The 21,122-nt window shown below is 41.5% G+C and overlaps 1 protein-coding gene across 2 annotated transcripts in view; it reads right to left on the bottom strand.

The window, feature by feature from the left end:
• The window catches only part of LOC120544155 (complement C1q-like protein 4), a 72,644-nt gene that overhangs the window by 2,938 nt on the left and 48,584 nt on the right, over positions 1–21,122 (bottom strand). Inside the window, exons 1-3 of one of the 2 annotated variants that reach the window (XM_039777754.1) lie at positions 3,042–3,233; positions 2,632–2,682; positions 807–938 (exon numbers count right to left, since the gene is read on the bottom strand). The exons of the other annotated variant lie outside the window; for it this stretch is intronic. Of the exons in view, the coding sequence (XP_039633688.1) occupies positions 807–938; positions 2,632–2,682; positions 3,042–3,198 (340 nt within the window). The 5' untranslated portion in view covers positions 3,199–3,233. Of the gene's footprint in view, positions 1–806; positions 939–2,631; positions 2,683–3,041; positions 3,234–21,122 lie in introns of those variants that run through there. 2 annotated transcript variants of the gene reach the window in all.

The raw sequence follows: 21,122 nt of genomic DNA, 5'->3' as shown, positions 1-21,122 counted from the left end.
CCTCTTGTTGATTGTTGTTCAATACAGTTTTCATTCATTCAAGCAGTTTGTGAAATGGTCACGTTATTTTTAATCTATTGATTCATGTACACGATTATCTCATTTACTTTGTGTTGCTGAGAATGTAATTTATTCGTGTGGTCAGCACATAATGAGAAGCATCTATACGGAGGTTGGGTTTTGGAAAAGAAGCACTGGGAAAGGACACGCCACACGGCGGGACACGATCCCAGGTCTCTGGGACGCAGACGCGCCACAACAACGGGATGGTTGAGATTAGGAAAAGAAGCACAGTGAAATGACACGCCACATGGTAGATATTTGTGATTGGTCGTGCTGTGCAAACCCCACCTCTTTTATGGAAACCCTGGGTTGATTGAACTAGTTGATAACCAGCGTCGTGACACAGCTTATGCCGGACCGTGGTTGTTAGGCTAGGTGTAGGCGGGGAACTGAAATAAATCCAGGGCATGTTGATCTGGATTCGTAGTACAGACCTCAGGACTAATGTTCAGCATCAGTTAGAGTCCACTAAAAGTTCTGTTGTTGCTGCTGACAGACTCAGATTATTATTCTAAGTGTCTGACAACATTATGGGATGGATCCCTACAGAGATAGACCTTTTTGTTAAGAGTCTTTGATCATCTTTCCACTGTTCCAACAATCTAGTTTGGTTGAAATAAACACTGTTTATTTACATAATGTTTTGCAAAAAAGAAATACATAACTCTTACAAATATTGGTATTCTGCCAATATGTTGATATCTGGGCATCCCAAAAATGTATTGTTAGAATATCAGAGCTACCTGTATTTGAGTTGTAGGCATTTCCGATGTTGGTGGGGACATATTTGTAGATCAGGGTAGTCTCCGAGGGAAAGGGTCCGGTACGTGATTCGCCTTCAACCACCAGAGAGGCTGAGAATGCAACCTGTCGGACTGAGAGAGAGAGAGAGAGAGAGAGCAGAGAGAGAGACAGAGATAGAGATAGAGAAAGAGATTTTTATTATTTTATTTTAAGATCCCAACATTACACATTGGTTAAGATTGTACATTATTGTCATTATATTGTACAAAAACTGTTAAGTACTATATTATGATATGTAATTGTTTTGTAATTTAGTGTGTTGTATAACTATCAGTGCAGTATAGAATCTATGTGACACCTACAGTATGTATTTAATATGTGATATGTACTATACATGCATTTTCTGTAAACTGCTTTGGCAACAAGTTTTTTGTTCATGTCAATAAAGCAAATTGAATTGACTTGAATTGAGAGAGAGAGAGAGAGAGAGAGAGACAGAGAGAGAGACAGAGAGAGAGAGGGAGGGAAAGAGAGAGAGATCAAATATTTAACTGATCATTTTGAGTCCCATGTAATCAAAGTGTTTAATTTTGTCATGGTTGTATGTTTCTGTTTCCGGTTTTATTTTGGTAGTCTGCTTTACTGTCTTTTCTTGTCTAGTTTTACTACCTGTCTTGTGTTTTCCTGCCTGTCTGATTGTTCTGCCCCGCTCTGATGTGTTTCACCTGTTGTATCACCTGTCCCTTGTTTGGTCGTTACCTCTTGTATTTAGTATCTGTGTTTCCCTTATCTGTTGTCAGGTCATTATTTCTGTTTTGGAGTTCTGTGTGTTAGTCTACCAGTTTTGCCACGTTATTCTAGTTCCCTGCTATTCCTGTTTTTGGAATTCTGCTTGTTCCTGTTTGGTATTGTGCCTGCTGTATTCAGGAAACTTTTTGTTGTGTAAGGATTTTGTTCATTAAATATTGACGCTCCATTCTGCCTGGTCTCTGCATTTGGGTCCTACATTCGCTGAAACCCTGACAAATGTACTACATTTCTAACAAGTTTTTGTATTAGAAAGCAGGACATGTGTTTAAAATTGAAAGGGAATATTTTATTGGCTTTTTAGAATGTTATATTTATGGGATCATACATATTCAGAATCAAGTCAAAATTAATAGATGTGGTTGTTTCAGGATATTTTCATGTATAGGTGTCAAGATTTTGACCATTCTCTGTAAATATATTCAGTTCAGTTTCAGCTTATTCACATGTCATCTTCACATCTTTAAGACTCTATTTTAGAAGATACAATGTTCATATGTAGAACGTGAAATAGAGAACCCTAAATAAGCTAGTAAAAGCTTTTTGAAGAGGACAGAAAAACGATGAATAATTATTAATTAATAACAATATGCAAAATATCCTCCAAAAAAAGGCAAAACCATAAGAAATGATCTGTCATTGAAGTTTGATAGTTAAAAGCATTTCATCGTTTCAGAAGCTGAAAACAGCAGGGTTTGCAACATTTAAAGTTGAGAGGAGACACTAAAGGCAGAACATTTTTACAGTTTATAGTTTTTGTACTTTATCTTCCCTAAAATGTCTTCTTTCTATGGAAGCCATTAAACATAAAACAAGATTTAGACTTTTCCTTCAGTGCCACTGTTCATTCAGGGTTAGGGTTAGATGCGTGGAAAAAAAACTTTTATTTTATTAAACTTCGTATATTTCTGTGTGTAGATTTTTCTAAATTTACCAAAATTTGAAAGTGTTTGGCCAGGATTATTTTATTTAGTAAAAATGAAATGTCTCACTGTTAAAATGATCAGAGAACAATACCTTGCAGTTGTTGCTTCAGTTTGTTCACTTCAGTCTTCAGCTGTGCTTGACCTGCAAAATCAAAGACAGTTTCTTTGTCAGCTTCATTTTACTGCACCTTCAGTTTCTTTGGACATTGCTTTAGAGCTGCATGAATCAGTTGTCAACTATTAAATTAATCTCAAACAATTTTTGATAATCAAATCGGTTTGAGTCATTTTTAATGAAAAAACAGTGAAAGTTGTGTGATGTCAACTTGTTAAATGTGAATATTTTCTAGTTTCTTCTCTGTTTGAGTTTTGGACAAAACAAGACATTTGAGGATGTCATCTTGGGCTTTTTGGGAAACACAGATCAACATTTTAGAGACCAAAAAACTTTTGGATATTTCTGAACTACTATGACACGATGCAAACAGATCATTACTGTACCTGTAACCATGTTTGCTTTCAGTTGAACCAATGAGGCGGTCATCTCTCTCAGCGCAGCATAGATGTCGGGAGGAGAAGCCTGCTGGCATTCAACACTTTCACTTGCGGGGACGGAGCCGAGCAGCAGCAACAGCGTAAAACTCACAGAGATCTTCATTCTTGCACTGGCAGATTACTGTTGAACTGAGCTGTCTGTAAACCTGTGTGAGCTTTATAGAGAACCCTACAGAAAAAAAGAAGCAAAAAGGACGTCACAGATGGTGAATTGGTACACATTGTCACACATGATGTGTCAACATCAGTTTGATTAACAAGGGTGTAACCACTTCTTCCCCGTATCACAGAAGATTTCCTAGAGAAGATAAATACATTGATGATCTATGATAACATTGTTTAAGTACCTTTATACATAGCCTTATCTTCCCATGTATTTGTACATTAACCAAGTTTATAATCGTTAACAATAACTAGGAGGGAAAAAACATTGTCGTTAACTGAAATAAATATAAAAACGAGGCATTACAAAAAAACGATAATTAAACTGTAATGTCTGTTTGGGAAACTAACTAAAATTAAATGATTGAGTAAATGTCCTTAGTTTTCGTCTTTGTCAAATTCTTCCATAGAACAAATAACGTTATATCTTTCAGAGTTGACATTTCCGACCATAGATCTGTTTTATACAGTCTATACCGTAGACACATATATAGTTTCTGACTGGGAATCCAGAAATTCGGACATTCAATGTTATATTGAACACAACAGTCCATGCACCTCACCTGGCGTCATGGCAGTACCGGAAGTCAGAAGAAAGCGGCCTGACTGATTATGACATTAGTCATGTTTGCATCTAATCAAGCGAATTTTAAGCGAATTTTTAAAATGTCGCAAAAAGGAAAAAATTTTTTAAATGTGAATTAGAAGCGTTTCAATCAACTTGTTTAGAATAAATAAACTAGACTATACAAAGTGTAGTTTGGTCACAAGTTGACGTTACGCATGGTTGTAGATTGCAAACCAGCTTGCTAAATGTGCAGAATACAGGGTTGTGACAGAGACATTTGGTGTCAGTAAGACAACCGTTCACTGCTGTGTATACGCTGTGTGCAGGGCCATACGATTCAAGCTGTTGAATCAATTCATCAATTTACCCAACGTGTCTGAGTCACAGGCTACAGCTCACAGCAACTCCACTACGCACCTTGTGACACGAGTGTAGGGCGCCCTGGATGGGACCCATATCCCGATCCTTACCCCATCTGATGAATACATGTTCGCTAAGTCACAATTTATTCAGTAAAGCTGTTTCCATCTCCCATTGTACGCTTTAACTTTTTTCGAAAAAGCACAAAACCACCTCAAGCAAGCATCATTCTTTTTTCCGAATTTGAGGACGTTTTTTCAAGTTTTGCCGTTTCCGTCAACATTTTCTAAAGCTAAAGCTTCAAAATACGTTGATGGAAACATGACGATTGTTGTCCTCCAGGAAACATTGTGTTAAGGTTCTCCCAGTGGTTGTCCAATAGGCTACAGAGAAATTATTGACCCATCCAGCAAATTAAAATGAGTCACTCAGGGGAGAGAATCATGAGGAATGATAATTTGGTAAAAATCTGAATATACCAATTCAATAGAATTAATCAAAAGAGGTGAATTTTATATCAGCTGACAAAGACATATTTATTGCCCCCACATACATTCCAGACTGAAAGTTGTCATGCAACACGGTCTCACGGCAGTTCGTGAAATTGTCACATACATATCTGTCGTATTAGTATCAGCGATACTGGCCCTGTATTTACTTTGAATCGGATTGATAGCAAATATTGCAGTATCGCACATCACTAGTTCACGGCCAGTTATGGCCAGTTTATGGCTTTGTGTTGTGGCCTTTGTAGTTGTGTTGAAGTGTTTTCCTTTCTGTTGAACTTTAGCTACATTGAACGCATAACTTATGCGGACTGCAGAATGTATCTTTTAACTGGCTACACCTGCTGCGCACACACTGCATAGGATTGTGTTAGTCACTAAGGCATGGATACCCGACGGGCCGGGTTCAGACAGATATTTAGAAATTATGGTCGGGTTCAGGTCAGGCTCGGTCACATCAGCGCGATGGCCTGAAGGCATTGAACATTTAAAATTTAAAACAGCTTCATGGGCAATCAAAAAACTTTAGCTGATGTTGTTGTTCAGTAGCTAGCTCAGAGATTATCGGCTAATAAAATTACTGATTTAGCAGGGGGGGGGTTTAACACTTTTGCATGCATTATATCTGTGTCACAGTCTGATCCTAGAATTGCCCCTGAACAGCTTATTATGTATGGGCCTGTCTCACTTGACGCAAAGGTTCATTTTTGTGATTAAAATAAATTTAAAATATTAACCTAACAAGTTTTAGGGCATAAGATAGAGTGCCTTTGTGCCTCTTAACAGACACAAAATGCAATTAAAGCTGCGAGCAGCGATGGACGGGCCCTCGCGCCTCTGCGTGCGTCGGGGTTACTGGCGGACGCCGCTCCTTGTGACCGTGCATTTGCGCGGCACTCAGAAGCCGCAAATTGTCACCAATGAAAAGGGAAATGGCCAAAATCACACTAATTTCGAACTTTGAATTCAAAAAGGTGGACTGCCTGTTGGGTTTAGGGTGTGGCTCTAATGAAGTTTTTTGTACATCTTGACATGTTACATATCGGTACCAAGTTTCGTGAGTCTACGTTAAACGCACTGCAGGGGCTCAATTTTCTTAACATTCTAGGGGGCGCTAGCAAGCCATTTTTGGGCGCCTATTCCCGAAACCCTTAAAATCCGTAAATTTTCACCAGACTTGATGCGACCGCCAAATTTGGTGAGTTTTTGAATATGTTAAGCCCCTCAAAAAGGCAATTCATTTGACGGGAAAAAGAAACAATAATAATTCCTTCAGTTTCAATAGGGCCTTCGCCGCTTTCGGCGCTCGGGCCCTAATTAAAATGTCTGTGCAACATGAACAGGGCCCTTACATGACAACAAGATGCGTTTAGCCACTTAGCCATTGTTTAAATTCACCTACCCTGTTAGATGCTAGCTGCCGTCTGGGTGAGTGAGAATTTTTAGCCAGGCTCTGGTAATAATCATCACGCAGCAGTTCCGTGTGTATTTGTAGCATATATTTACATATAGTTTGTGATCCATCTGGCGTTGATGAGTAGGAGTCTTGTCAGTGTCGATCGTTGTGGTTTCCTTAGACGGGCTAGCAGGCCCGGCCGGCGTCCTTCCTTCTGCTTCCTCCCCAACAACAATCCAACGAACGCCCACTGGTCTGGTGGATGTCCTCCAGAAGACCGTGCATGCATTGGCGGCAAAAAAAAAGAAATAGGTAATTGGTAATAGTAATAGTGGTTATGACCATATAAGTGACTATGTAACTACGTGGAAACGGACCAAATTATGTTTGTGCCTTGTACAGTAAAATAGTGTAACAGACTGCTAGCTGTAGTCTTGCGCTGAAGTCCCGTGGGAATTCAGTTGTAGCATGAAAAAGATAAACAGTGTGCAGGTTGGAGCGTAGTGTGTGAAGAGTGAAGAGCGGAGGTGTTCACAAGGGAAGAAGCTTGGAGTAACGCAGGGGTGGCTAACCAGTCCAGCATAAAGAGCCAAAAAAAAAAACGCAACAGCGGCTTACAGTTCTAATGACATAATACAAAGCAGAACAGTTTTTTAGGTTTCTTTATTACCTAGACTGACTCAGTGGGAAACTTGACAGTCTTTGTTATCCACAAGCCTTTTCAGGTCTGGCTTGTACTCAGTTGTAGTTGTGGAAGCAACTTGAAGCAACTCTTTCACGTGTGTGTCGGTAAGAACAGAACGATGTTTTGACTTTACTTGTTTCAGTGTAGAAAACACTGATTCACAGACATAAGTTGATGCAAACATTGACATTAGCTTGATTGCAGCCTGTTTAACATTAGGATATCTGTCTGTGGGCACTGTTTTCCAGAACTCTGTGGTTCCTTCTCTCAACACAGATTTCAGTCTGTCATCCTCACAAAGTTCAATCATCTCCAACTGGGACGCTGCTTCATTTGTCACTAAAGGGGCTTTCAAACAGTCAGATTCAGCAGTGAAAGGGTTAATGAGGAAGGTGATCTGTGGCCGTTTTTCCCTCAGGTTGCAGAATCTGTCCTCAAAACTCTGCTGCAGATTTTCAACCAGTGTTGCATAGCGTGCAGTGCTCCTTTCTAAGATCTCAGCTGCTCCTCCACTTGCCTTCAACAAGGAGGGGAAATGTGTGAGCTCTCTCTTTTGAAGATGAGTCTGGAATAGCTTGAGTTTGTTGACAAATGTGAAAACACTTTGCACCAGGTCAGGCAGCATTTTTAATTTTCCTTGCAGATCTACATTCAGTTTGTTCAGATGATGCAGCATGTCGACCAGAAACCCCAAATCTGAAATCCACTGGGGGTCATGTAGCTGAGGATATTCCTTATGTTTCTCTCCCAGAAACAGCTTCACTGGGTTCAACGTTTCAAAAAAGCGTGAAAGCATGTTACCTCTTGAAAGCCATCTCACAGTGCAGTGGAAAAGCCGATCACTGGGAAGGTCCTCATCAAGTTCAGCTATGAGGTTTTTGAACTGTCTGTGATTGAGAGCATGAGTGTGAATAAAATTCACAATTTCTAGCACTGGTTTCATGACGTGGTCCAAGTTCAGCTTCTTAGACACCAGATGCTCTTGATGGATGATGCAGTGAAATGTCCAAAAATCCGGGAAACGGTCGTCCGCTTTACACAGCCCAACAAGGCCATTTGCAGCTCCTAAGATAGCTGGCGCACCGTCTGTGGCTATTGCTGTCAGTTTTGACAACTGCAAATTTGCCTTCTCAGCAACAGTCATGAGTGTATCTTTCAGGTCGATGCCACGGGTCCTGTCTTTTAACGGCACAATGTCAAGGAGCTCTTCCTTAATGCTGCAGTCTTCTGACACAGACCGTACAAATATTGCCAACTGAGGCTTATCTTGAATGTCACAACTCTCATCCAAAGCAATGCTGAAATACAGGTATTTCTTAAGGTCCGTATGTAACTGTGTTTCAATGGAGTTGTTAATATCCGATATTCTCTGTGCCGTGACAGCTGCAGGTCTGACACAGACCACTTTAAGTTGTCATTTTCAGGCGCGAGGATAGCAATGACATCTTTGAGACATGTCTTCACAAAGTCCCCTTCACTGTATGGCTTTTTGGCACGAGCAATGTTCCACGCTACCTGATATCAATAAAAAAAAAAAAATCAAAATGTATTTGTATAGGGCTTTACAACAACCAGCAGGTATCCAAAGTGCTTCACATCAGGAACTAAGAATAGAACAACATATCTTGCAATAAGAAGAATGAAACGTAGAAAACAGTAGAATCATAAAAAGGTTACATAGAAACAGGAAGAGGAAATTGTCACACTACTACTGAGTATTAAAAGCCATTCTAAACAGGTAGGTTTTGAGTTTAGACCTGAAAAGAGCAACTTCTGTAGTTGTGCGAATATCAGGGGGTAACTTATTCCAGAGTCTCGGGGCAGCAACCGCAAAAGCCTGATCACCCCATCGTTTGTACCTTGACCTTGGCACTTCTAAAACCAGTTGGTTAGAAGACCGCAAGGACCGACTGTGCTCACGCAGGGTTAAAATCTTCAAACCAACATAGAGAGCATTACAGTAATCCAACCTTGAAATAATAAAAGCATGGATTGCCTTTTCTAGATCATGCCTGTTAAGGAATGGCTTAACTTTAGCTAGGAGACGGACCTGGAAAAAGCTCATTTTAACAACATTGCTGATTTGTTTGTCAAATTTCATGTTGCATTCAAAAGTAACCCCCAAATTTCTGACAGCTAGCTTGAAGTATGAAGCCAGTGCTTCCAAACTCAAAGATGGACCGTTTGTCGTGGCTGAAGTACTGAAGATGATACATTCCGTTTTATCTTCGTTCAAGTTAAGAACGTTTTGTGACAGCCACAGTTTAATATCATTAATACAATTAAGCAGGGAGTGTAGTGCGACACTGTCATTCGGTTTCATAGGCAAATAAATTTGCAAATTATCTGCATAACAGTGAAAAGACAGGTTGTGCTTTCCTATAATAGCCCCCAACGGCAACATATATAAAGAAAACAGGATTGGGCCAAGAATTGAACCCTGGGGTACCCCACAAGAGAGAGGAGCGGTTGACGAGGAGCATCACCAATCATGACAGAGAAGCTTCTATTCGCCAAATAGGAGCTAAACCACTGAAGTGGTATGATATGATGCTAACGTGACAGTCTCTGAGTGCTTCGCGAATTTTCGAAAAAGCTGAGTCTGCTTCTCTGACTGCCGTTTGAACATGTTTACCTTGTGCTTGCGAAGTTCACTGCCTTTGGCGAAATCCTGGGCGATGTTAGCATGGATTGAGGTGAAATGGCGCTCCAGGTTTGATGCTTTAAAATGCGATAGCGAAGTCTCGCAAATCAAGCAGAAAGGCTTCCCACTTCGTTCCACGAAAAAATACAGTTCCTCCCACTCAGATAAGAAATTCCTCTGCTCCTCTTCATATGTGCGCTTATCTTTACTTCTCCCTCCTGACTTTGCCATTATTCACTCTCACTAGCAGCACCTTCCCTGCATTGTCAATAGACGATATACAGCTAGCTACAGCAACACCACTTAAACAAACCACATACTTACCGTCCTATAATGTTAGCGACCGATGCAATACGAAATGCGAAAGGGTCCATATATATAAATATATACACAGTATATTTATTTTTTTCCTTTTATTTTTTTAAGTCAGCGCCCAGCCGCTCACTAAGAGCCTCACAGGAGCGGGCAAAGAGCCGCATGCGGCTCACGAGCCGCAGGTCCGCCACCCCTGTAACGCAACTATGGAGCTAGAGCTAGCCTTCAGTAACGCTATTACTGTACAAGAAACAGGCATCATTTGACCCGTTTCCATGTAGTTACATAGTTACTGATATGATCATAACCACTGAAGTTCTCAATTACCTATTTTTGAGCCATAAGTCAATACGATACAGTCAGTCTGACTCAAAGCGGTCAGATAGCAGCGAGCTTCTCTTTTACCCTCCTCGAATCAGCTTTCCCTCTCACGCTGCTGTTTACCTCTCCTCCCCACCTCAGGTGTCCTGTAACACATCCTGTTTTCTGGATGATTGCTTTCAACAAGGAAGTTTGTCCTCAGACAGCATGAAACTAAACAGAAAGATGGAGAGAGCAGGTTGCCTCTGCCAGCTTGTGTTGTTACAGCACATTTGACGATGTTTATCATTCATTCTTTTGTTTGCTTTTCATGCAGTTCGTTCATCCATGTAATCCATTTGTGGACATACCCATGGGCGTAAATCTCATCTAACAGTTGGGCAATAAATAATACATTTCTGAAGAGCAATTTCTGAAGGGCACACAAATAATACAGCCACAATTATACTTGTAGAGGATATGTGTACACAGAGGAAAGCCTTAATACTATCACTAGTGTAGCACGGAGACTGTACCATTATCCTTCTTTTCACTGTTTCTCTTGATTCAATGAAAAAGCTGACTAATTTGACCAAAATATTCTTCATTAAAATCATTTATTTTTAAGTTTAAAATCACGAAACAAAAATACCTTAAAACATAATGACTTATTTTGAAATGGTGTCCCCATATAAAATAAATACAGTACTTTTGTACACTTGTTAAATTAGTTGATCATAATGTAAATTAGTAAGCCACTGGTAAAGCTCATCTGCTAACCCTGACAGCCATACACCTCCAAACATATTAACTAAGCTCAACACACTTACCTGAGACTCTCCACCTGGCTGTCCCTGGTCTCCCTCAGACTCTATAACTGACTGTCCCTGGTCTCCCTGAGACTCTCCACCTGGCTGTCCCTGGTCTCCCTCAGACTCTCCACCTGACTGTCCCTGGTCTCCCTGAGACTCTCCACCGATGTCTGGTCCCTGCTGAGACTCCTCCACCTGGACTGTCCACATGGCCCGGCCCAGCACTCCACCTGGCTGTCCCTGGTCGACTCAATAACCTCCTGGCTCCTGAGACTCTCCACCTGGCTGTCCCTGGTCTCCCTCAGACTCTCCACCTGACTGTCCCTGGTCTCCTGAGACTCTCCACCTGACTGTCCCTTCCATGAAACTCTCCATGACTGTCCCTGGTGTCCCTGAGACTCTCCACCTGACTGTCCCTGGACTCCCTAGACACTACACCTGATGTCCCTAGCTCGCCTCTCACCTGACTGTCCCTGGTCTACCTGAGACTCTCCACCTGACTGTCCCTGGTCTCCCTGAGACTCTCCACCTGACTGTCCCTGGTCTACCTGAGACTCTCCACCTGGCTGTCCCTGGTCTCCTTGAGACTCTCCACCTGACTGTCCCTGGTCTCCCTGAGACTCTCCACCTGACTGTCCCTGGTCTCCCTGAGACTCTACACCTGACTGTCCCTGGTCTCCCTGAGACTCTCCACAGACTGTCCCTGGTCTCCCTCAGACTCTCCACGGACTGTCCCTGGTCTCCCTGAGACTCTACACCTGGCTGTCCCTGGTCTCCCTCAGACTCTCCACCTGACTGTCCCTGGTCTCCCTCAGACTCTCCACCTGACTGTCCCTGGTCTCCCTGAGACTCTCCACCTGACTGCCCCTGGTCTCCCTGAGACTCTCCACCTGAATGTCCCTGGTCTCCCTGAGACTCTCCACCTGACTGTCCCTGGTCTCCGGGACCTCTCCTGGCTCCTGAGACTCTCCTTTGATACTCTGTCGTTCCTCTTTTTGTACCTTTTGGTCTCCCTGAGACTCTCTGCTTCCTGGTCTCCCTGAGACTCTCCACCTGACTGTCCCTGGTCTCCCTGGACCTCCACCTGACTTTGCTCGACTCTCCACTGAGTTGCCTCAGACTCTACACCTGATGTCCCTGGTCTCCCTCAGACTCTCCACTGACTGTCCCTGTCCCTGAGACTCCCCGACTGTCCCTGGTCTCCCTGAGACTCTACACCTGACTGTCCCTGGTCTCGCTGAGACTCTATTATACTCTGACTGTCCCTGGTCTCGCTGAGACTCTCCACCTACGTCCCTGGTCTACCTCAGACTCTCCACCTGACTGTCCCTGGTCTCCCTGGGACTCTCCACCTGACTGTCCCTGGTCTCCCTGAGACTCTCCACCTGACTGTCCCTGGTCTCCCTCAGACTCTCCACCTGACTGTCCCTGGTCTCCCTGAGACTCTCCACCTGACTGTCCCTGGTCTCCCTCAGACTCTCCACCTGACTGTCCCTGGTCTCCCTCAGACTCTATACCTGACTGTCCCTGGTCTCCCTGAGACTCTCCACCTGACTGTCCCTGGTCTACCTGAGACTCTCCACCTGACTGTCCCTGGTCTCCCTCAGACTCTCCACCTGACTGTCCCTGGTCTCCCTGAGACTCTCCACCTGAGTGTCCTTGGTCTCCCTCAGACTCTACACCTGACTGTCCCTGGTCTCCCTGAAGACTCTCCACAGACTGTCCCTGGTCTCCCTGAGACTCTACACCTGACTGTCCCTGGTCTACCTGAGACTCTCCACCTGGCTGTCCCTGGTCTCCACGAGACTCCATTACTCACTGTCCCTGGTCTCCCTGAGACTCTCCACCTGACTGTCCCTGGTCTCCCTGAGACTCTCCACCTGACTGTCCCTGGTCTCCCTCAGACTCTCCACCTGACTGTCCCTGGTCTCCCTGAGACTCTCCACCTGACTGTCCCTGGTCTCCCTCAGACTCTCCACCTGACTGTCCCTGGTCTCCCTCAGACTCTCCACCTGACTGTCCCTGGTCTCCCTCAGACTCTCCACCTGACTGTCCCTGGTCTCCCTCAGACTCTATACCTGACTGTCCCTGGTCTCCCTCAGACTCTCCACCTGGCTGTCCCTGGTCTCCCTGTTCCTCAGTTCTTTCTGTCTCCTTTGCCTGTGACATAGTGACGTTAGTATTTCCATAAGCTCCCATTCTGATGAAGATGTTACCAAATTGTCTTGATATGAGGACTTTGTACTTACTTGGTGTTTTGGTGTACTGAAAAAGGATCTTATGTCTGTTTTTCTTTTCTCTGACATTTTGCAACAACAACACAAATCTATAACGTCAGATGTCTAAATATGAGTTAGTTTATAGGTTCACCACACAGTCATATTATAATTATAAAATGATCTTGCATCCTGCACATAAATATTAGGTTTTGTCTGGGACAGAATATATGTTTAACTGCAGCAAACCCACTGATCAGCAACTTAACCTCATATTGAGCAAAACACAACTGTAGATCTTCATTATTAACCCTAATATCAGTTCACACACATAACGTTAGCCTTATCGCTGTGTTAACGTTAGGTAGTGGGTGCATTTCTACCCAACAAGCTAAATTATATTACACTACCATAGCTAACTTTTTGTCATAAGTAATTTATTAAATACTCAGTGTCATTTCTATTTGAGAAAAGAACAACTTCATCTGATGTTAATGAGAATAAAATAGCCTACTTACTAACTTACTAACCGTAACCTTGCAGCTCTCCCGCCTAACATTATTGTAGCGATATGTAGACACCAACACACAAGTATAACCTTCAGGCCACTTATGTTAGTTACAGAGAAATCTCTGCGTGGAGCCTCCACACAACCATAAATACTACTTTAATAAACCTGAATCATTCCCATGGGGAACACCAATGTCTTTACAACATGTTCTGACAACATTCAGTCTGGACCAGAAGGGCTTCACCAACACTGACAACGTTCAAGTCAACATAATATAAATGTTCATACAGAAGTCTCACCATTCAATCTGCTCATAAGAAACTAAATATAAGATGTAGAAAAGTTAAGTCTTTACATTGCAAAAGAGTAGCAAGAGAAAAACAGCGCCGGAAAAAAACCAGGGAGAAGAGGGAGGCATTCAACAAAGCCTTCGCGGAGGGCCATGAGGCCGCCTCTGCCGGCTATACTTTTCAGCAATGTTCGCCCCTGAGGAATAAGATGGAAGAACTGCGGCTTAACACAAAGGTCTGTAACGACTATCGGGAATCATGCTTAATGATCTACACAGAGACCTGGCTCCAGGAGGATTTTCCGGACGCATTGGTGCAGGTACGAGGCTTCTCATGTGTGCGTATGGACAGAAACAGTGAATCAGGGAAGACGAAAGGGGGAGGGATTTGTGTTTTTATTAATGACTCTTGGTGCAATAACTACACAGTTAAAGACAGGGTGTGTACTCCTGATCTCGAACTCATTTGCATTAGTTTTAGACCTTTTTATCTACCTAGAGACTATGGGAACATCTTTATATGTTCGGTATACATCCCGCCCAGTGGGAATGCATCCAAATCAGCCTCACGAGTAGCAGACTGTGTCCACCAGCAGTTAAAGGACAAGCCCGATTCCCCTATATTTGTCCTTGGCGACTTTAACCATTGTAAACTGGAGCAGGCTCTTCCAGGATTCCAGCAATATGTTAAAGATGGCACACGGAAGAATAGGATACTGGATAAATGCCATGGCAACATTAACGACGCATATGCTGCCAGAATTAAACCCCCCCTTTCAAATTCGGATCACAATACCATCCACTTGATCCCTACCTTTAAGTGTGCTATTAAAAAAAATAAACCTGTTTCAAAAACTGTTAGTGTGTGGCAGGATGATAGCAAGGAGACGTTGAGTGGCTGTTTTCTGGCCACAGATTGGGATGTTTTCTATCAGGACAACAGTATTGACAATATGCGGACACGGATAACAGGGTACATTCATTTCTGTGTTGATACTGTTGTGCCAAAAAGACGATCACAATACATCCCAACAACAAAGATTACATCACACCTGAAATTAAACATTTGATCAGGAGGAAAAAGCAAGCATTCCGGAACAATGATTTAATGGAGCTGAGATCTATCCAAAAAGACCTGAGGGGGAAACTTAAGAAGGCTCGGGAGGAACACAGCACACGAGTTAGGGAAGCCTTTTCAACAAATAATTCTAAAAAACTTTGGGACACTGTGAAAGAAATGACTAACATGAACTCTGGAAAGAAGGAACTGAATGTGTGGAATGATTTGGACAAGGCTAATGATCTTAATATTTTTTATAAACGTTTTGACCTAGATTATGAAACCAATGTGACCTGCTGCAGAGACTTGTCTACCTCCTTACCATGTGACCTAATACAGGACAGAATAATAATTAACCCTAATGCTGTTACCACAGTTTTTAAAAGTTGAACAGAAATAAGGCCAGCGGGCCTGATGGCATTTCATCTTTTATTCTGAAAACATTTGCGGATGAGCTGACTCCGGCTTGGAGCCCTCTTTTTCAACTCTCTGTCGATACATGTACCATCCCTACTATTTGGAAGACATCTGTTCTGATTCCTGTGCCTAAAAAACCTTGTCCACAGCATAATAATGATTATAGACCAGTTGCGCTAACATCAATAGTTATGAAATCATTAGAACGTATAATGGTCGGTAAATTAAGGAGCGAGGTACAGCATCTTTTGGACCCCTACCAGTTTGCTTATAATAATGGCAGGGGTACTGACGATGCCTTACTTACAACTGTACACTCTATCTTAAAGCACCTTGAAAATCCATCAGCTTATGTTCGATTATTATTTATGGACTTCAGCTCTGCATTTAATTGTATTCCCCTCAGACACTGTTGTGTAAATTACAACAGATGGAGGTGAACCCCTTCATCATTAGATGGTATGGTTCTTTTCTGACAGACAGGAAGCAGCAGATTAAAGTTAACTCTATTCTTTCTGATACTCTGAACATAAGTACAGGTGCCCCTCAAGGCTGTGTAAGCTCTCCTTTACTTTTATAATATACACAAATGACTGCAGAAACATAAATAGAAATAACCACATTATTAAATTTTCAGATGATACGGCCATACTTAGTCTACTTACAAAAGACTCAGATATTGATATCTATAAACAGGAGATAGAGGAGGTAGTGAAGTGGTGCAACAGGCATAACTTGACACTTAATGTAAATAAAACCAAAGAAATGATTTTTGACCCCAGGTCTATAGGAGATCATAGTACACTTCAAATTGAAGGTGTACTTGTTGAGCAGGTAACAACATATAAGTATTTAGGCATACAATTAGACTGTCAGTTACAGTGGTCCCATCAAGTGGAGTATGTTTGCTCTAAGATATGTCAGCGTCTGTATTTTTTAAGGCGACTTAGAGTTCATGGAGTGGACAAAGAGATCATGATACTGTTTTACAAGGCAGCCATTGAATCTATTGTTCGTTATGGTATGATGGCTTGGTTCGGTAACCTGTCCGTTAAACTAAAATCACAGCTAAAAAAATTGATAATAAGGGCTGGCAAAATAATTGGCCAAATGCCACCAACTCCTCTTCAGGAGCTTTTTGAGGAGGCGGTGAGGAAACAGGGTCTCAAAGTCATCAACGACCCAAATCATGTCCTGTATAGTCAGTTTGAGCTGATGCCTTCAGGCAGAAGGTACAGGTTACCAAACTGTAAGCTTAACAGGTACAAATTTTCATTTGTGCCGCTTGCAATCAAATTAATGAATAATAACAGATAGAGTGTGTATGTCTGTGTTGTGTGTGTGTGTCTGCGTCTGTTGGCTGCAGTGATTTATGTATGACTATTACTATATAAGACTTGGTACTGAACATCGAGGTTATAGGATGTGCAATGATAGGGTACTGTTGCATAATTTGCTGTTATATTTGACATGGTATTATGCAATGGGGCAGTGTGCAATATAGAAGTTATTCACCACAGTATGAGTTAACGGGAAATGTGCAATCATTATCTAAACATTTGTGTAATTCAAGGGGGAGGCTGTGTTGTTGGGGGTTGTTTGTTCGTGTGTGTATTCGTTGTTTATTGCAGCATGAGGAAATGTGTGACTATGTTGTAAGTTGGTTAACTGTATGTTTATATTGTGTGTGATGTGTCGCCATTTTGTTCTCTCGAGTGCCCAAGACAAATTTCTCCTATGGGAGACAATAAAGGCTTATCTTATCTTATCTTATTTAGCTTCACTACTCCAGTGATGCTAAAATGTTGCTTCCAGTTAGGTTGACTACTCTTAACATTTATAAAGACTGAAAGGGTTAATATTCTGACTTGTAGTTGTTTTTATTAAAAGACTTTGTTAAAGGTTTCTTAACTAAAGTGTAACTTTTCTCCTTAACTTCTTCCGGGACATGAACAGCCTCTCTTCAGGTGTCAGGAGTGAAACTGAGTCATCCTCAACATTTGTGGTGTTCTAGTTTTAGAAAGGCCAATAGCCCCCCCCCCCCTTGTGGTTAATAAAAAGTACTGCATGGAATACAATTCATTGTAACATTTTACCTACAGCCCTGACACTTCTGCTCTGTCCTTCTGTGTGTGTGTGTGTGTGTGTTTGTGTGTGAGTGTGTCTCTGTGTGTGTGTGTGTGTGTGTGTGTGTGTGTGTGTGTGTGTGTGTGTGTGTGTGTGTGTGTGTGTGTGTGTGTGTGTCACAGCAGGCCCAAAGCCATTTCTGCAATTTACATTGTAAAGGACAACATCGCCCCCTTGTGGTTAACAAAAAGTACTGCATGGAATTAGATTCATTGTAACATTTCACTAAACCTTAAAGATGAACTGAACTGAAATAACGTGTTGGTTATGACAAATAAAAATGAATTACACTAAAAATTGTAATTAAAAAAATCAATATAGTTTTTTTTAAGCAACACAAAAATTACGTTTGTTAATATTAGAACGCTGACAATTTCGATGACGTCACTGGCATGGTAGGACCTGCGAAGGTATATAGGCTACAGTACAGCATATTAAATACACATGAAAATGAGTAATTTTAATGGCATGGGTTAAGCATTTGAGCCTGTGAGGGACAGGCCTGTAGTGTCTGACTACCACCACATGGAGGATGATCAGTTTCAGGCTACACCTACAGTACAGGATCGTGTGGGGGAAGTGACTGGTGTGTGTGTGGGCGCTGCCAGAGCATGGACCATAGACAGTATATAATGGACCAACAGACCCCGTTGCTCTGGACGGAGACCAGTGAATGATATTAGAAGCACTTTTCCGGTGATCTCTGGCTTTACTGAGCAGCCTCCAACTGAGCTTGAAGACGTAGATGTGCCGTGAGCAATCTCAATCATTCCCAATCTTACAGAGACGGAGAGCGTAGGTATATGTAAGGAGATAACATAGACACAGGCTAATTACTGATCACTAACATGCTAGTTAGCATTAGTAATTAATCCCTAACAGCTCATGTAAGTCGAAACTGCCTGCAAGCTTATCCTGTACTATACGGTAATTCCTCTACTATGTGACACAATCGTTAGCCTATTTTTATAAAAGCGTCTGCTACGGAGCCATAACGTGAGCTACAAGGTAATGGAGCCTTTTATACGTTGTCGTGTTTCTTTAGAAATAAACAACAGACAAATAGAGTCTTTAAACTCTTCAGATGTAAAGTTATTCGCTGTCAAGTGACGTCAAAATGAATGCTAGTCAGTGGAATGCTAACGGGAGGTGATGGCTTTGTAGCAACAAAATGACGCCATAGGAGGTTCGAGTTCTGAAGCAAAGCTTACCCCCCTTGGCATGGACACTCCCAGCTAACAGGGAACGTTCCCAGAACTTTCACTAACGTTCCTCAAAAGTTGTGTAAATGTTAGTACAAAACGTTATTAAAATAATGTTTTCGGAAGGTTCATGTAACGTTATAACGTTCCTGTAACGTTGGGAAAAAAACGTTCTTAGAACAACGTTATCGGAACGTCTTTATCACGTTATTTATGCTTGATGAACATTCTCATAATGTTTAGAAAAAACATTCTCATAACATTCTCAGAATGTCCTGGTATTATTTGTTAAGTTACCCATTAACATTAACATAACCCTAACCCAAACCTAATCCTAACATAATAAACATATTGCTTGGAACCTGAAAGGATTAAAAATATAATTGGTACCAGAGAAAATATTGGTATAAGAAACTGATTTCACCCTCAATATTTGTAACTTTAAAAATGTTCAACCAAGGAAAAGAAAAAGGCTTTTAGGGGGTGCAAGGACCCTAGGTTGATTTTATTATCCCTTTTAGTCAGGTCTCAGTGTGAAGTCAAATTTTCCTATTAAAAGTTGGAAAAAAATCTCGTTGGAAGGGACAACCACTCTGGTCGTTTTATAACACTCCATGATGCATAAAAGAGCTATATTTAGAGATATCACCCAGCTAACAAAAATATGTTCTAAGAACGTTGTAGGAACGTTGATTTGAAATGTCCTAAAAACGTTGAAATGTCCAGTTTGCTTAACGTTGCTGGAATGGTATCGCAAGGTTAGAAAAACGTTGCTGGAACGTTAGCATAACGTTGCTAGAACGTCATCTTAAGGTTAGAACAACGTCATGCTAACGTTGCTGGAACGTTTGCATAACGTTGCTGGAACGTTAGCATGACGTTGCTGGAACGTTTGCATAACGTTGCTGGAACGTTAGCATGACGTTGCTGGAACGTTTGCATAACGTTGCTGGAACGTTTGCATAACCGTTGCAGGAACGTTTACATAACGTTGCTGGAACGTTTGTATAACGTTATGTTCTAAGAAAGTTGTAGGAACGTTGATTTGAAATGTCCTAAAAACGTTGAAATGTCCAGTTTGCTTAACGTGGCTGGAACGTCATCTTAAGGTTAGAAAAACATTGCTGGAACGTTAGCCTAACGTTGCTAGAACGTCATCTGAAGATTAGAACAACGTTGCTGGAACGTTAGCATAACATTGCTGGAACGTTAGCATAACGTTGCTGGAACGTTAGCATGACGTTGCTGGAACGTCATCTTAAGGTTAGCATAACGTTGCTGGTACATTATCTTAAGGCTCCATATATGTATCTCGTAAATTACCCCACTGATAATGCCTAGAAAGGGACCAAATTTCTACAGTAGTACAAATACGTTCTGTATCAGAAACGACACAGCTAACAAAAATATGTTCTAAGAACGTTGTAGGAACGTTGATTTGAAATGTCCTAAAAACGTTGAAATGTCCAGTTTGCTTAACGTTGCTGGAATGGTATCTTAAGGTTAGAAAAACGTTGCTGGAACGTTAGCATAACGTTGCTAGAAAGTTAGCTTAACGTTGCTGGAACGTCATCTTAATAACGATGGAGTTCAATCTCCAAAACATTGTACACTACATGCTGTTGTACATTAAACCTTCTGCATATCTGCAAACAAGTCTCTCCCCAGCTAACAAAAATATGTTCTAAGAACGTTGTAGGAACGTTGATTTGAAATGTCCTAAAAACGTTAAAATGTCCAGTTTGCTTAACGTTGCTGGAACGGTATTTTAAGGTTAGAAAAACGTTCCTGGAACGTTAGCATAACGTTGTTGGAACGTTAGCATAACATTGCTGGAACATTAGTATAATGTTTCTGGAACGTTATCTTAAGGTTTCCATAACGTTGTTGGAACATTAGTATAATGTTTCTGGAACGTTATCTTAAGGTTTCCATAACGTTGTTGGAACATTAGTATAATGTTTCTGGAACGTTATCTTAAGGTTTGTATAATGTTGCTGGAACATTAGTATAATGTTTCTGGAACATTATCTTAAGGTTTCCATAACGTTGCTGGAACGTTAGTATAATGTTGCCGGAATGTCATCTTACAGTTTTTTTGGATAGCTTACACACTAAAATTAAAAGTAGTACACTATTAGCAAAACCTTACACTCAAGAAGCAAAACATCAGCCCATATTTGCACAACTATAAGCACATTGTCAACCTCACACTTGTTGCAAAACTCTACACACAGTGATTTGCAAAACACTAAACACACTTAACATACATTACACACAAAAATCTATCATGAAGTCACTTCCTTGCAATACCAAAGCACTGACTGTCAAATTACCGCACCATCCAACCAATTGGTTCAACACAGTCATCAGGTGTGCAAACACTTGTTTGCCTAATTGTAGACACACACCAATCAGGTGTATAAGCACTATAAAAGCAGCAGGCGAAAAAAAAAA

The sequence above is a fragment of the Perca fluviatilis genome, chromosome 16 (assembly GCF_010015445.1).
Source record: "Perca fluviatilis chromosome 16, GENO_Pfluv_1.0, whole genome shotgun sequence".
NCBI lineage: Eukaryota > Metazoa > Chordata > Actinopteri > Perciformes > Percidae > Perca > Perca fluviatilis.
The sequence above is the reverse complement of the archived record's forward strand: the minus strand, read 5'-3'. Positions and strand labels throughout refer to the sequence as shown.